Source organism: Populus trichocarpa, chromosome 2 (assembly GCF_000002775.5).
Source record: "Populus trichocarpa isolate Nisqually-1 chromosome 2, P.trichocarpa_v4.1, whole genome shotgun sequence".
NCBI lineage: Eukaryota > Viridiplantae > Streptophyta > Magnoliopsida > Malpighiales > Salicaceae > Populus > Populus trichocarpa.
The window spans coordinates 1265744-1283534 of record NC_037286.2 but is presented as its reverse complement, the minus strand read 5'-3'; the positions used below and the strand labels follow the sequence as shown (position 1 = coordinate 1283534).

Here is a 17791-nt window from a genome sequence, read left to right as displayed (position 1 = left end):
CTATTTATTTTTTTGTGTTTTTAAAAATTATTATTATTATTATTTTTAAATTAACTATTTCTAATATTTTTAGACTGTCTTGATATATTGATATCAAAAATAAATTTTTAAAAATAAAAAATATATTATTTTAATATATTTTTAAATAAAAAATAACTATTAATACAGTTACATATATTGATATATTTTTTTTTAAAAGATCAACTCTTTAAGGAAGCAAGACCACGACATATAATAGCCAATAGATGGCAAAGTCTGATCAGATCTAAATAGAAGATTTTTGCCGCTATTTTCTTAGTATTTAATTTATGCCAGACTCTTTTCATACCATTTCCATGAAAATCTAGTCTTTAAAAGCTATGAAGTGACATCCAGTGGAATGAGCTCTAGGAGAAATTAATCTATGGATTCATTTGGAAGGATGTGTGCACAAGGAAATTAGAGTTCAGAACCCAATAAGATAGAGTAAATTATTCTTTAGTCTCTGTGTTTTGAACTATAATACAGCCCGGTCCTTAATTTTTAAAAACCTATAACCTAGTCCCTTAACTCTAGTTGACCATTGTTATGTTAAAATATTTTCTGGTCTTTTCTTAACCCCTAACATACCAATTCATAATTTAAATTCCTATAGAAAATTATACATGGTGAGAGTTTACAGTCAAATCTTACAATGATCAACGAAAATTAAGAAATTAAGTTATAAATTTTCAAACGAAAAGGATTAATTTATAATTGAATTTAAAATTCTGGGACTAAAGACAATTTACTCAACAAGTTTCGAAAGGGAAGGCTTCTAGAAAACAATTCACAAGCATCCAAAACATACCGTGGGCTGCAAACGTGTTTGTCTGCCTGCGAGGTACAATATTCTTGCAACGCCGACGGTTTTCTGAGTCAGCATGTGACAGATCCAAAAACCACCGAATGGATAAGCCCACGACAATTCGTTAACCAACCAAACTAACCATGGTTAACCAATCCTCAACTTCTCTATAAATAACAAAGTCACCCATGCCTCATCTCCTCAACATACTTGATCAACACAACTCGGCAAAACACGCTTTACTTTCCAAACATGGCCTCCACAACTTGTCTCACGTCTTTTAGCTCCTCCGCGTCTCCTTTTATTGGCTCAAAAGTTTCCACCAATCAGTCTCATTCACCACCACCGTCTCGCGTCAGCTTCCGCCCCTTTCGAGTATCCGCCGCCTGCGCTTCAACCGCCGAGAGACCCACATCATGCATTGCAACACCAACATCTGCATCATCTCTTTACGAAGTTCTTGGAATTCAAATGGGCGCCACGTGTCAGGAGATCAAGACAGCTTATCGAAGACTGGCTAGAATCTTGCATCCTGATGTTGCAGCTAACGGGCAAAGGGAGGACAAGGCTTACGAGTTCATGAGAGTCCACGAAGCTTATGAAACCCTGTCTGATCCTGAAAAACGTGCAGATTATGATCGCTCCCTTTATAGACGAGGAAGGCAAATGGGCTCTCCGTTTGTGATGTCTGCTGCTACTGTAACAACAATGGCAACAGGATTTTCTGGGTATACAAGTCAGAGATGGGAAACTGACCAGTGCTGGTAACTGGGAAAAGAGGCTGTAAGATCATAGATCCTAATCGATTTTAGTCCCTTAGATTGCTAGATGAAATTGTAAGATACAGTATTGACCCCCAAATATTGGGGGATTATTTGCTGCTGTAAATAGTCCAGATTGGACCTCCATCTCTTGTATCATGTCCCAAGGCGGCATTTTTTCAGCCTGGAATTATGAATTCTTACTTGTGCTAATGCTATGATTTTGACATTGAGGTGCTGAACAGTAAAATTCAAGCCCTCTGTTCTTGAAATTATAATACTACTGGAACATACTCCATTTCAAGGAAAATGAGTTTTCTTTATGCCGACAAGAGGAATGGACTCGGATTCTTTTTCATAGAGAATTGGATTCTTGTTTATCTTGGTCCGAGAGGGATCTGGAATGATAGATAAAGCTGAAACAGACTTGGAAGTTTCAAGATTTTCTATCCACTATTGATGGAGCGTCCAATGTCTATAAGCCATATGCGTGAATTTTGTCCAATGATTGAACTAGAGGTGTAGCGATTTGAAGTGCCCAATTCCTCTACTTTTAAAGTGGAAACGCAAAAAGATGGAGCAGTTCCAAAAAGCAAAAGCAAAAGCAAAAACAAGAACAGTGACCCAAAGACAGGCTTTGCCAGACAGAAATATCAAATACACTGAAAGAAGCACAAGTTCTAAGACTCGCTCGCACTCTTGGTTTGAATTGAAGCACAGAGCGAAAAAAACAGCTCAATGCATGGAAAAATCCATGCCACGTATTAACAAGCAAGACAGCATTTCACCAAAAACAGAAGAAAAGAGGAGCAAGACAGCAAGTACAGGCAAATAAACAAATACGATGGGAACTGATACCCATTTTCGTTCTCCAAATATACAACCACTAGTCTACAGCCTCAATGAACTGGGTCAAGCAGACTTGGGCCTCACTTTCAATTGGTATTTACGATTATGGGCCAAGGCTGGACTCATCTCTATAAGTGTCCATGGAGCATAGCGAGTAAGCACGTAGCAATGGCTTGATCGGTACAGCCTTCAAGTCAATGGCTCCGTTGTCGACTTGTCGGTGTCTTGCGTTTGGTTGCAATCGAACTGAAATGGGACAAGACCAGACATCCTTTCCTGACGCGGTATCTCCAAATGTGGATGAGATGGCAGCCACAATCACACGGATTAGACTCAACAAGCACACAGCTCAGTCTTAGGTTAAACGAATCAAGTCCAGTGCCCTTCAAGCTGGCAAATGGATTGAGTTTTCAAGGACCACAAATATATCAATATATGGACCCTTTTAGCTACCAACCGATTTCGGCTGTATTTAATATTGTAATGTATAATGTTTTTAAAAGTTTTCTTTTAAAAAAATATATCAAAATATTTTTTTTAACTTCTAAAATTAATACATTAAAATTATTAAAAAATAAAAATAAAAATACCAATTCCATATTTTTTAAGATAAATATTATTTTTAAAAAATATAATTAAAACAAAATACACCGAGCTGCCAAACAAGTATTTCCTTTTCTCCGTTCATGTTGAAGGCAAGGCAATAAAATATTGACATTAAAGTATTTCCTTTTCTCCTCTTTCTTCGCCCTCATTTTTTTTTCCCGGGGGGCGGGGGGGACATTGCCACTCTTCCACGACACCATGGTTTCTTCTTATCCACATCCATGGACCCACAGAGATGAATTTCTCGTCGTCGACTAAAATTTCGTGGTAGTTCAAGAGACATCTTGTTAGTCAACTATAAATATTTACATTAATATGACTGAAAACTATATGCTATAATTTATCTAACACTTTGCTAAGGTTAGAGCGAAGACCTTAGTTGGTTAATATTAATTTATATATTTATGGAATCAGTATTATATATAAAAATTAAAAAATTAATCCAATATATGTCCTCGAAAAGAATTAGAACATGGAAAAAATCTTAGTCGTTCCCTACTCCATTACCCTGCCTCTTGTTTATCTTACTATTCTCTCTCTAATTAATCAACTTCTACGGAGCAATCTCTTACTCATCTAACGTGGGTCTGCGTCACACCTCTGGAATCTGAATCATTATAGGCGCAGAAGTACTTTAAGTTTTTATTTTTGTATTTACCATAATAATAGTATTTTCTATACTTTGTGATCATCTCTGAGTCAGCTTGACGGTTTATCTAGACGATCCTATCCTATATTATTGGAACAGTTGATGTTCGTCTTATGTTTTACTGTAAGCTTTGTCGAATGAAACAATTTATATCAGGAAATTTGTCTTTTGTCCCTTCCTATTCGAGAAGAATTATCCCAGCATGAAATGGCTCTAATCTCATTATTTTTAACAACCTTTACCTGGTTTTAATGCAAGGCTCAGCTTTTAAAATGCCCATGGCATTGCAAGTTGATGCTCAAATATGGTTCTTGGAGACGAGACAAAGAAGTCCGAACGCGTCAAATACGCGATTAGCAGAGCACAAATGGCTGGAAATTTTATTTATTTTCATAAAACTTGTATTATCAAATACAGGTACAAGCTGCAAGGCCAACTCTTGATAATTCATAGTCACTAATAACTAATAAAAGAGATACATGCATCCATCAAAAACATAAAATATGATGATAACCCCATAATTGTTTTTACAGAGAATCGTGGTTTCTAATCTGTGAAGACAAGTTCACAAGGGTACTGCACAATCAGAGTGATAATTTTTGCCCTCCTTTAAGATACAAGATCCCTGTAAATAGATAAGTCCATAATTCGCCAATCCACCAAACTAACCATGGTTAATCAATTTCCCGCCTCCTTATAAATAACGACTCATCCTTTCCTTAACTCCTCAACCTCCTTAACCACACAGCACACCAGGAAACACAAGTATCGTTAGTGTATTTTCAATCATGGCTTCCACATCTTCTCTAGCGTCTTTCAGCTCCTCCTCTTCTCCTTTCATTGGCTCAAAGTTCTCGACCAATCAGCCTCATTCGCTTCCATTTCGTGCCAGCTTCCGCCCCTTCAGTGTCTCTGCCTCCTGCGCTTCCACCGCCGAGCGACCACCATCCCGCAATGCCACGCAAATATCTCTCTACGAAGTTCTCGGGATTCAAATGGGTGCCACTTGCCAGGAAATCAAGGCTGCTTACAGAAAGCTAGCAAGAACATTGCATCCTGATGTTGCAGCTAACGTTCAAAAGGAAGACACAGCTTATGAGTTCATTAAAGTACACGAAGCTTATGAAACTCTGTCGGACCCTGACAAACGTGCAGATTATGACCGTTCGCTTTTTAGACCTGGAAGGCAAATGAGCTCTCCGTTTGTAATGTCTGCAGCAACAATGGAAACAAATGTTGTAGCTGCTGGATTTCCTGCCTACACTAGGCGAAGATGGGAAACTGATCAGTGCTGGTAGCTGCAAAATTGTTTACTGGGCTGGATTTAACCCTGAATTATAGATACCCTAATCAGTTTCAGCTGATACAGAGGTGATGATTCCAACTGGGGATGGATTCAAGTAGCCACGATCGGACCTCAATCTTGTAATCATGTAAATAGTTGCCTTTTTTACGGCCTGCAACCATAGATTCTTATCTGCACATGCTTTTGATATTCATGCATCAAATATTTCAGGGCCTCCTTTTCAGATATACCACAACCAGTTGTCCATGGTCCAAGAATTATTGTTTGATATACATAGCCTAAAGATTTAATTTAAGTTTTTTTCCTCGTCAAAACCTTCAAATACCAAAAACAAAAAACAACTAAATTCTTGATTTTCTTGAACCTAAATACGTCTGATACGTTTGAAAAAGCTACTTAACATGGAAAGTAAATAAAAAAATCAAAGCAAATCCTAAGATTATCTCCAATTTCTCTTACCTAATCAAAACAAAAGAAAGTTTACAAAATCAATTAAAATATCGACAATTAAATATATATTACGATAAAAAAATCAAACCATAAAATTGTGTCCATCGGTCCTCAAATATCACACGGATATTGCATTTGTAATTTACAAGGGAAAATAAGACTTCCCTTTTCACTTGGAGCTAGCATATAAATCCTTTTGATAAATGTTTTATTGCGAGATGGGATCTGTGCTAGAGCTGAAATTAACTTTCAAATTATCTTGTTTGTAATTGATAGCATGCCCATTTGGATAAGCCACAGTATACAGATTCTGTTCAAAACGTGATGGATAGAAATTTACATATTTTCTTGGAGTTAGAGATAATTACTGGCCTCGATTGTCTCTCTATTTATGAAAAGGATGGCTTCTGCCACTTGAAAAATGGATAACTACAATTTCTTGGATAAGGATGGGCAGACTTCTCAAGTGAGAAAGCCGAAACGACAGTGATTTTTCTTTCTCAAACAAAAGATAAGAAGTCCGACGACATGACCCCATCTTTACCTTTTCGTTTGTCTGTTTTTTTTTTTCTTTTTTTCCCAAGAAAAATAATGACAGGAGTCAGTTGAGCTATGGATAGCCATAACAGCTCAGGATACATTTGATCTGCACTTGTCAATTCTCAATATCGGCAAAGATAGGCCAGACCTCGAGTATGAGACCCCGATTTATTTTTTTGAATTAATTTTAAAAGTATATTTAATATGAAAAAAATATTAAATTGATTTTTTTAAATTATTTTAATATCTTGATGTTAGAAAAATAAAAAAATATTTTGATGTTTTTTTTAAAAACTAAAATTTTAATTAATTCAAGTTAATCTACTCCTCAAATGGAACTCGAGTATTACTTTGAGTTGACTCTCGATTCAGATTTAATATCAGAGTAATGGAGAGAGAGTAGATGAGGGTGTGGCATGTGGGAGAAGCTTCGTGGAGAGTCTGCGGGGGAGGGGAGTGTATGATAGGCCACTCGTCTTCATTTATCCATTTCTAATAGGCCATAGCTCTAGGCCCACGCTGTATGGGTTTTCAAAATTACCGGGCGTGGCTCGAACTCTCCTTTCAAAAATGACTTGCCATGGCAGCATAGCTGCAGCGCCTCAAAGAAGCAGCAATTGTTAGCAATGGCTCGTCTGATCCGGCAATGGCCGTTTCTACGTAACCATTGCTTCTGTCACGCTGCGTTCAACTACCTCCTCTCTGAATCTTTAATTTTATCCATCAAAGCCACCTCTCCTCATCTCTCTCTCACTATAGTTACAGCTTCTAATCGTAACGCGCATTTTCTATCACGCGGTCCAGAAAAAACTTCTGATTTTTGGACAAGGAGGAAATGCAAGCGATTCGGATTCTGAATCATACAAAAGCCGCAAACAGAAAAAACGCGAGGCTCGACTTGCCATTCGTTGGGGCATGGAGCTGGCTTCTTCTTCTCCACCTCAAATCAAACGCATTATCAAGTGATGAACGCAAATTAACTTCCCTTCTTTTTTTTCCCCCCAAAATCACCAACGTTAAAGCTATTCTTTGCAGTTTAAATTGTGTCTTGCTTGGGATTTTCTAGGGTGGCTTCACTTGAGAAAGACGTATTCGATGCGTAATGTTAGTCAAGGTACTTCTGTGGTAATATTATGTGTCTTTACTTCGGAGTGCGTTGATTTTTTAGCTGTTTTATGTTTTTAGCGAGGGAGGCAAATGAAGACAATGTGCGTGTTTTTGTCGCAGAGACCAGGACCGGATGTGCGGCAAGGAAAGCGGAGGCAATATAATTATATCGGTAGTGAGCTCTGTATCTTTTAAACACTATCCTTGAGTAACTTTTTTAAGAGATTATGGTTGGCTTAGCTAGCTACGTTGTCTGTGTTTGTGTTTTGCCTTGCTGTGAAATATGGGATATCAAGTTGAAGCAAATGCGTGGAAGTAATTAATCTTAGCTTTGGTGCATGCTAATGCATTTAATGTTACTAATCGTGGAACAAGACTTGTTGCGTATTTAATGAGAAAGATGTTCGTTTCATGGTGTGGCTTTTATTTCTCTCAATCAAGTAAACTGTGTGCCATGCAAGAACATCATAGGTGTATATCTTGTCTTGTAGAGAATCTTTAACATCGAGTTTTAGCATTATAAATGTGTTCTTAAATCTTGATTGCTATGTGCAATGTGTGGGTAGGGAAATTGTTGCGGGATGTACAAACTGAACTGATGGATGCTTTGATTCATGCCTACAGAAGATGGTGATTAATGGAGTAGGCTGCAGGGATTTTCTGGTTTGGAGGAAAAGATTATTGGCGATGACAATGAAGAATCTGGAGAAAGCGAATACGATGTGGAAGAGGAGGCATGGTAAGCAATTATTACCTTCGGTTGTTGTTTTGAATAGCAATACAGCTGGGGTTATGGACGCATATGTCAAATTCTTCAATCTTCTTCTGGTCTAACTCCAATTATGAAATCTGTTAATTGAAGACACTGATCTTATTTTAACTTTCTCCACTACCAATTCGGTATTGAACGCAAACCTATCATTACAGCTCTTTTCTTGGTCTTCAACTTATGGATGCAATTCTCACTTCCCTAGTCTTGATCATGTCTCATTGCATTTAGCTTCCACAAGCAGAAGCTTGCATAAGCGTGGTAAGTGGAAATAATGAATTAGAACTCCAAGGAAGCTGGAGATTGTATTTGAAGATTTATGATGATTACACATGAAAATGGAAAACAAAAATTCCAAGATGACACATTACATGTTTCTTGTACCGTTTTCAGGGGTCACACGAGTACATTGATATAGCAACCAGTTGGTTCGGTGGCCTGATTAACAGACATAAAAGTTATATCAATGAAGTTTATGCACTTCGAAGCATTGATTTTGACAGTCAGGTCAGTGAAATGTCACCCTAAGTGTATCAGTTACTGCATATCAGAGTCGTTCATGAGATATCTCTAACAATGGGCTAACGATTCCTACTGCGAGTTTGTTGATGAAAACATGTTGTTTGGAAAGAAAAAAGGGGGTGAGAATTCATATAAAGCCACCACATGAACCATCACTCGGCTTTCTTTCTTCTTTTTTTCCCAACTGAAGAAATAAAGAACTATCAACAGGAGACTTTATTGCTTCCCGGACGATTACTTGGCTCTTGTGAACCCAGCGTATTTAACCCTACACATTCTACGCATGCTTATATCATTATATAGTCCAAGAAGCAGAGACCATGGTCTGTCTGTATAATTTGTTGCAAGGATGCCTTCAAGGGTAACGTTGAATTGTTTATCATCTATCTTTCCTATGATAGAATGATCTATCAAGTAGGAACTACATAAACATGTGCGAAGAATGCATGCAGTTCAAGAACGCAAGGGAGTTGCAGAAGAAAATGAGCAGGAAGTGGAAACTGCAATCACAGCTGCCAAAAATTCCCTCGCCCGTTTCCTCCATGGCCTTGATGAGCAAATGCCGAGTGAATCTAATCATATTGATTTGTAATATAAATAATTTTTTATCATTGCATATTTTCTCCACAAAGCGTCTAATACGTGTCTCATTGATCTCAGCAATTTATACTGGGCACAACACTGACGAGCCACCTCATAGAATTATAGACTATATAGCTTGGGCTTAGGCTCGTGGATGTAAACACGGCTTGTAGAGTCATATCTTTTGCTTTTGAAGGCCAGGCCCATTACCATTCCCCTTTCCTTCCCTTTTCCCTTCATTCCTTTTTGTTCTCCTTTGTTTTTTCATTTTGGACGGTGAGAAACATTGGGAGTCTGGGACTTGCAAAGCGTTGGACACTTGAGCTGATGTATAGACCTAAGAAAAGAGTCCTAGATGGTCCGATATGCATTTACTTGGATAAACTTGCGTGGTTCTATCTTTGCGCTAAGGGCTATACCGCCACACAAGAATGGTACTGGATAATTACTTATTTACTTGAAGGAAAGAATCATCTTAAAAGCGTGCTATCATTGTGTCGTATATGGCCGTCCAGTACCTTTACTAAGTTTTAGTGAAGGTAGATAGCAATAGCAATAATAATCCACGGTCCTCTTCTGCCCTGGTCTGTAGGTGCGTGTGGGCACATTGCTAGATAGCAATAGCAATAATAATCCACGGTCCTCTTCTGCCCTGGTCTGTAGGTGCGTGTGGGCACATTGCTTACTCCCACACGACAGGCTCATCAATAATGATCTGCCTAGAAGCTAACTTGACATGCACCTTTGTGTTTCATTTTTTCTGTCTCTTTCCCTGCTTGGGCGATACTGGGGGTCATAGTTTCGTAGGACATGAGGCAATACATAGTATAAGATGTAACGTATTTGTCATGATAGATAGCTACGAGGTGAGTTGTTCAATTCAGCAATATTTTTACTCAATAATGGTTCTACTTTGATATGCCTTTTGCATCAGCTGATGCCATACCATCCAGATTGCTTAATTATTGTTATCACTTGTGTCTATGGAAAGCTACAAAGCGCATGATGATAAAGCTGTGATTAGTCAGCCAGTACTGATGCCTATACTTAGTTTTCAAATGGTGTGAATCAGATCTATATAATGCCTGATGATATTTGTTTTGACAATTAACTTGGACGGCATCCATTCTTTGTTTCTAATCTCTATATGCTTGCATCACATTCATACATATCAGTGCGAGTCTGTAGTTGCGTCTATCATGATCCTGCTGTATATCACAATGGTGCTATTGCTTCTACCTTTAAAATTGTTTTCCCGGATTGTCTACTGCCTAATTTTCAACATTTTCGGCATCAATAGGTTCCCGAGATTCCCAGAAATGTTTAGCTTCACTGGAGTGAAAATACCTTTTTCTCTAGTGCCTAAATTTCAACATTTTACGCTCTAATTCTTCAGCTGGAACTGTTACCAATACCAATTACTAGCCATGCAAGGATCACATCCTAGAGGTAGTTTTACTGAGTTAGCTAAAATTCTGTTGAAAATATGAAATTTGCAGGCAAGTGCTTCATGCCAAAGTTATATCAGATGCCATAGTCCCAAATACTTGGGGGTTAACATTCACTATTAACTTAATCATAAGAATTAGGAAATTCCTCTCCCAACAATACGCAACGATGCTTGGCAGTGAAAATAATGGCACTGAACTCCGAAGAGCTAACATTTTAAGGTTCATTGCAGTTTGTACTAAGGACAATTTGTTTTTTGCACAACAAGCAGAAAAGAAAATGCCAATTTGAGTGATGCTGCATGCCGTCCAATTGCTTAACCTAACTCCAAAACAACTTGACCCTACAAGAGATAAGAGTTTCTCTGGCGGGGGACAAAAAATGATAAGGTAGGCAAATGGCGAATTAAATAAGCTGTGCTGCCGACCACTTCTCGAATTAACCAAGACGAATACAAGAGGAACTTTTGGAAAGCCAAGTAAACAAAACTGGGAGTAAGTTGCTCCTTGGGATGCCCTCTAAATTGCAATTTACAGCACTGGGTTTATGTAAGAAACTGTTCTTGCTCATTTGGAGCAAAATTATTAAACTCGGCCGGCTTGATTTAACTTGAGTTATAAATTAAATGGTTATTCAGTATTGATATATATATATTTTTTTATGATTAGCTAGCATGAACTAGAAGCCGGGCCTAAAATTTTATCTACTTCAAGTTTAATAACTTTGATTTAGGATATGTTTAGAAGTTTATTATCAATTATTTTTTAAAGTATTTTTTATTTAAAAATATATTAAAATAATATTTTTTATTTTTTAAAAATTATTTTTAACATTATACTATCAAAATAATCTCAAAACACCAAAAACTATTAATTTAAAATAAAATAATAATTTTCATTTAAAGTAAAATAATGTTTAGAAGTGTGTTAACAGTTACTTTTTAAACTATTTTATATTCAAAAATATATTAAAATAATATTTTTTATTTTTTAAAAATTATTTTTAATATTATTCCATCAAAACAATTTAAAAATACCAAAAACTATTAATTTAAAATAAAAAAATAAAAAAATTCTTTTAAAATTCATAAACAAACAAGGTTTTGAGAGACTTAGGACGGCAGTCGTGAAATGGCCAAGGGAAAAAAAGATGCACAAGAAATCTATATCCTTGTGAGCTATAGAGTATGAAACAAGGGGTAAGATACAAAATAGAAGAGTTTTCGTCATAAGAAACCAGGGAATTATTTCCTTCAGTTTGGTTTTTGTGTCAGAAAGCAAAATAAATATGGAGTTTCTCAATTTGTTGTTTGCAGGACGTCACAGAGTGCGACTTCTCGTCGAGGATTAGTGGCAGCAACAGTACTGTGACAATGATATATGGAATGTATTAAAAATATTTTATAAGAATAAATTTTTAGAATACAGATAAGAAATTAAATTAACTACACCTTCTATTTAATATCATAAATTTATAATCTTTAAAATTATTCTCATTATTTTTTTTGTTAAAAATTCATCCATATTAAAAAATAAAAACAATTGAATACGATTCGTCAAGGGTATCATTACTCTAGATTTAGATTTAAAGTCAAGTGAGTGTCCAATATCATCCTCCCGTTGATTAATTTGTTTCACATTCTCCAAATATGAAGCGAAAGCGATTGAAGAGCAGCCCTAGTTTTCTTCCCTCTCTTCTTTTAATGAGTAGATATTCTAAGCTGGTTCTTGCCAAACTTATCGAACAGCAACCCTTCAGAAAACAGGAATGGATTGAACACATTGTTCTAGTTCACTGTTTAAGACTGTCCCAGAACATTTTTGTTAAAAAAAATGTTTCGGAGAGGGAATGTCCAAAAAAAAAGAAAAGAAAAACGTGTCGGTTTGAAGGGTCTCTGGGCCGCCATTTAGGTTTACTATAGGTAAAGGTGATCCCATGGCGAAGAAGAAACAATCAATTACTCAATCAATTACATGTGTGCATAGAGTTAGCATGCCAAGATATCTAACTTGCAAGAGTTAACACAACCAGTCTAGTCTAAGCCGGTGGCTTAATTAATACAAAATTCTCAAAACTACTGCTATGTTTTTGTCATGTTGGATAGGGAAATCGAACTTTTATAACTTTATGTCTGAGATATTTCCTATATTCGATGGGCCTCGATTAGATATTTGGAAAAGCAGATATTTCTTGATGCCAAATATCTACCAGAGTAGTTGCTTTCGGGCAAGACTTCTAACTTCTGGGCACCACGCCTTCATCCTTGAGAAACCCTGATTGGCGCTAAAACTACCCAAGATATTATGAGATTCGGGATCTTGAATGTTGTTGTAAGTTGAACCCAACTTTAACTGTCCCTCTTGCAACTCAGGGACATGTAGCATCGATCGTCGAGCCCGTCAGTAGGTTTGGGTTGGTGCTGATTGGCAATGAATTGTCAACAGACATGAAGAGCCTGGATTACAAAGCTTGACCGTCGACTATTCCGAAGACAGACGTGTCATTGTTGAAAAGCTAACCGAAGATTACACTTCCATTAATTGTCCATAATGCTAAGAGATTATAAAACACCCAAGAATGCCGCGTGCCGCATTCGACTCCCTTCATTCCCATTTTACCATTTTCCGAGTTTCCAAACTCCTATCACTTGTTTCCATAAATTTGTTTCTGAAACACTTCTTAAGCATTTGGATGGCATACAAAACAGGAAAGAAAACACTTTCTTACAGATAAAAAAACATTGCCACAACTAATAACCATGCATGCATGTCCATGGCTTTGTAGCGTGCAACATTCTATTGTAGGAGTCCGCTCACGTTTAGAGAGTGGTGTTAAGCTTACAGTAAGCTAGCTTTCTTACCCTTTTCTTTCCCCGTCACCTGGCTTCTCTTCCCTTCTTGTTTAAAGCTGGTACTGGATTTAGAGAGAGGTGCAAACCCGTTCCATGCAAATTTAATTTTTTTATGAATTTAAATTGTTTTAATATGTTGATGTTAAAATAATTTTTAAAAAATAAAAAAATATTATTTTAACATATTTCTAAATAAAAAATATTTTTTAAAAAAATATAGGTGTCGGATGGAAAGATAAAATGAGAAGAGAACCAAAAAATTAGTTTTAAAATGATCAGATGAAGATATTTTTAATATTTTTAATAAGATTAAATGTGATTTTTATTTCATGTTTTTATTTGTTTTATTAAAGTGAATTCATATAATAGCTAATGGTATTTAATGTGATAATTAATGATGTAAAATTTCTCAAAAGGAAATCTTAAAATAGCAAAGAAATTAGCAGTTGATGAACTGTAGTACCATCTTCTCATAATTATGACTTGTTGCTGGAGGAAAGAAAATAATATAATATAATATAATCAATTTAATAAGGTTGGTGCTAACATGGAAATATAGTGCTCGTAACAAATTTGATGGGATTTGGTAGGATGACTTTCATATTTGCAAGACAAAATTTTCCCAAGAGAGTAGTTCAATAGTAGTACATATCTTCTAGCGATTCTAGGTTAAAAAAAAGTACTAAGAAGTAGTGTTAGGTATAAAATCGAAAGACGCCACTCACCTAATAATTTATTTATTTATTTTTTAGTTAAAATAATTATTTAATATAATATTAAAATTTTAATGATTAAATATTTACAAGTTTAAATCCTATCATTTTATTATATTTAATAAAATTAAACACTTAATTATACATAAAGAAGAGTAATATGAAATTATTACGAAAATATCAAATAATAGCTTAAACTCCTAGCTTTACCTTTTAAATTTTTAAGTTAAAAAAGTTATTTGACATTTATTTACATTCATCAGAATATTTAAAATGTCAATACACAGCAGCAACACTTAAATTAATTCTTCGTAGTTCAGATAGTGCTTCCATTCCACAATATATATTGGGGGATTTTTTCTATCCAAGCAGAAGGTGCTGGGTGCTTACTGGCAAACAGCGGTTCAACCAACTCCCTGTTAAACCGTTAAATTGTCACCGTGTTTAAAATTATGTTATGTTTTATAAAAGTATATTTAATTTAAAAAATATTAAATTAATATTTTTTTTATAATTTTAATATGCTGATATTAAAAATAAAATATAAAAAAATTATTATAATATATTTTTAACAAAAAAAAACTTTTTAAAATACCTCACACCATAATATAAAACACGCAATTTCCCATTATTCCACTATCTAAATAATTTATTGTATGATTTTCTTAATCAATTTAGCTTCCAAATTAAAATTTTAAATAATTTTTAATTACCATATCTAAAAAATCCTTAATTACCAAATCAATTTTAATCACCTAAACAAACTATTAACTACTATATTTAATTACTCAAATGCCATTTTAAACGATGCGGCTCTTCGTCACCTTAAATTTTGTTGGCCCATCTCCTATCCTCAGCCCTTTAGGCCCCATCAAATACCGATTTTTTTTTTTTGATACCCTGTTCTGTCTATAAATATAGCAGCTTGAGGTCTATAAATACCCTGTTCTGTCTTCCCATTACCTCATTTCCATACACGACACAAGAAGAAGAAGAGTTTGGTGTCATTGCTAATCACATTACTAAACACTTCTCTTCTTGTTGTTACCTCTCAACATTTCTCTTATCAATTCTTCTTCAATGTCTCAACGAACTTTACTTATCCCTTTATCATCCTTCTTCATTGCCCATTTACTCATTTCGGGTAATTATAATATTTTCAAGAGAGTTTTTGTAATTATAATTGGTTCGTTTCTTTGAGTTCTTGAAATTAATGTTTAATTTTTTTTTGTCAGGTGTTGTTTCAACAACTTTTACATTAACAAATAAGTGTGGCTACACAGTATGGCCAGGCATTCTGTCCAACGCAGACGCACCAGCTCTTTCCACGACTGGTTTTTCCCTCCAAAAGGGGGAGTCAAAAACCATTACAGCACCAGCTTCATGGGGTGGACGTTTATGGGGCCGCACATATTGCTCTCAAGACTCCACAGGAAAATTCTCTTGCCTAACAGGGGATTGTGGCTCTGGAAAACTAGAATGTTCAGGCACTGGTGCAGCTCCTCCGGCTACGTTAGCAGAGTTCAAGATTGACGGCTATGGAGGGATGGATTATTTTGATGTCAGCCTTGTAGATGGGTACAACTTGCCATTGCTTGTTGTCCCCCAGGGCGGTTCTGGTCAGAATTGTACAAGCACTGGATGCGTGGTGGATTTGAATGGCGCGTGTCCTTCGGAGCTTAAGGTTACTAGCACGGGAGGCGAGAGCGTGGCATGTAAGAGCGCTTGTGAAGCGTTTAGGTCACCACAGTATTGTTGTAGCGGTGCATATGGTACACCCGATACTTGCAAGCCTTCTTCGTATTCCGAGATATTTAAGAACGCCTGTCCACGCGCTTACAGCTACGCTTACGATGATAAGACTAGTACCTTCACTTGTGCCTCCGCCGATTACCAAATTACCTTCTGCCCCGCGCCTAACACCAGGTAAATCTCCTCTCCACCTTGGTCACTTTTTTGCAACGTTAGAGGGTTTGTTTGTCCGAGAAAAAGTAAAAAAGAGCTTGCAAACATGAACGTTGAGGTGACCGTTTTGTCCTCATTTACCACCTGACTTTTACGTTACTGCCAGCTGAAGGAACGTTTGAGAAAACGTCGTGTCAGTTTTTGACATATATGAAGTGAGCCGTTGAAAAATCATATCACTTCAGCCCTACGCTAACATTTTTTTTTTTGCAATTCGCGGCATAGATTATGCTGTATTTGATGACATGGAGGAGGAGGAGGAGGATTTTTTTTAAAAATATTTTTTATTTAAAATATATTACAATAACTTTTATAAATAATTTTTTATTTGTAATATTAACACATTAAAATTATTAAAAAATATAAAAAAAACTTCATATTTTTTTCAAAATAAATATATTTTTAATAAATATCTGAAAGTAAGGATCTATCACGAGATAAATAATATTGTTTAACATCTTGCCAGGTTTCCTGTAGAGTGTTTTACAATGTCTTTCTCAATCTCGAGAATTCCTTAAAAAATATTAGAATTTACCGATGAGAATCTTAGTTATAATGCTTTCGAACCTAGAAAATTCGGCAGTATTTCACTGTAGGAAGTAAAGTAAAGCATTTTTATATAATGAGATGGGCAGTAGGATCCGGTTCCTTTTCATGAAAAAGAAGGCATGTTGCCTAAATTAATGCACGTCTCTGGCAGCATGCAATAAGTGGTCTCCAGAACAGGTGGCTGTATCCGAAACATTGACACAGAAGACCACACATCCTTCCAAATCCCCACAATAAATTGAGTTATTTACTCGGATTTGTAAAGTGAATGAATATCGAGGGTGCTAACGGTTATGTTTATGGTAAATTGTGCAGCCAAAAAGCGTCACAGGAGCAGAACTCTGAGAATACGAACACAAATACCAATACACCACTCATCAACAGCACAATGGTGTACGAAGGCGCCTTGAGCCAAAATGGAGCATCACCATCCATGTATGGCAACGTGTTAGGATCACACGTTACTGCGGGCATTGTCAGCTTCACAGTTGCAATTTGGCAGTGGCGGCAGCTATTCTAAGTCCTATATACACTAATATATATTTACACACCAGAGCAGGCCCCTTGAAATCTCTTTCTTTCAGTCTAGTTTACGCTCTTTGGAGGGCATGGACCTGCAAAAATCGGCCATCCGAATTTTTACGCAAGTGGGGCTGTCGGTTCTTATGGAGTGGACCCTATTACTTTTTGAGCTCTTTTTCATGCATGGCCCATGTGACCCTACGGGATGGCCGAATTGACGTGGAATACGTGGAATTGAGTCATGATTGAAAGCTCACACGTCCATTGAAGATCACTCCATCCACTCCTCCATAAAGGAAAATCCAATTTCATTGTTGTCCTGTACGGGGGTCAAATACTACTCAAGAGGCTGAGGAGATGGTGTGGTTAGTGATGGTAGTGGTGCAAAATGCATGAAACTCTTTCCTTTTTCTTTTTAGCGTTTAGGTTATTGTTATTATTATTACTATTATTTTATCAGAGGGGATGGGATTCATTTGTTGGTTTCGATAGTGTGTGAATTGTATTGCGCTACCACCGCATTTGGTGCCCAGATAATAAAACTCTCATCTAATTTCATGTTTGTCTGCATATTTGATGTCATGTTGCCACTGGCATTCTTTAAACATTCATGAAATTGAGAGTTTGGCAATAATTGAAACTGTTCTGAAATTAGGTATTAAATAATCGTGTAAGGGTAGATTGGATAACATAAAGAAAGCAGTAGTGTTTTGAGCGTGGAAGGTGATGCTAGTACTTGCCAGCAATAGATAAGAGCCATTGTGGGGATGTAACC

The 17791-nt window shown here is 36.3% G+C and overlaps 3 protein-coding genes and 1 long non-coding RNA gene across 5 annotated transcripts; all 4 read left to right on the top strand.

Moving 5' to 3' along the window:
- Positions 1-1018: 1018 nt before the first annotated feature.
- On the top strand, positions 1019-1800 carry LOC7490643 (chaperone protein dnaJ 11, chloroplastic). Its single transcript, XM_002301935.4, has one exon. The coding sequence runs from the start codon at positions 1079-1081 to the stop codon at positions 1592-1594; it is 516 nt and encodes a 171-aa protein (XP_002301971.2). The 5' UTR covers positions 1019-1078; the 3' UTR covers positions 1595-1800.
- A 2607-nt stretch (positions 1801-4407) lies between these two features.
- On the top strand, positions 4408-5224 carry LOC7490642 (chaperone protein dnaJ 11, chloroplastic). The gene has a single exon (XM_002301934.4). The coding sequence runs from the start codon at positions 4480-4482 to the stop codon at positions 4987-4989; it is 510 nt and encodes a 169-aa protein (XP_002301970.1). The 5' UTR covers positions 4408-4479; the 3' UTR covers positions 4990-5224.
- Positions 5225-6365: 1141 nt separating this feature from the next.
- LOC18096088 (uncharacterized) lies at positions 6366-9508 on the top strand. Of its 2 annotated transcripts, XR_008058576.1 has the most exons (3): positions 6385-7101; positions 7215-7833; positions 8257-9508. It is a non-coding gene; the product is annotated as an uncharacterized LOC18096088 (long non-coding RNA). The 2 variants fall into 2 exon arrangements; XR_008058575.1 differs by lacking the exon at positions 8257-9508 and having other exon boundaries at positions 6366-7101; positions 7215-7977.
- Positions 9509-14920: 5412 nt separating this feature from the next.
- Positions 14921-17586, top strand: LOC7490640 (thaumatin-like protein 1b). Its single transcript, XM_002301932.4, has 3 exons — positions 14921-15124; positions 15216-15906; positions 16810-17586. The coding sequence occupies exons 1-3, from the start codon at positions 15061-15063 to the stop codon at positions 17012-17014; spliced, it is 960 nt and encodes a 319-aa protein (XP_002301968.2). The 5' UTR covers positions 14921-15060; the 3' UTR covers positions 17015-17586.
- The last annotated feature ends 205 nt before the right edge of the window (positions 17587-17791 follow it).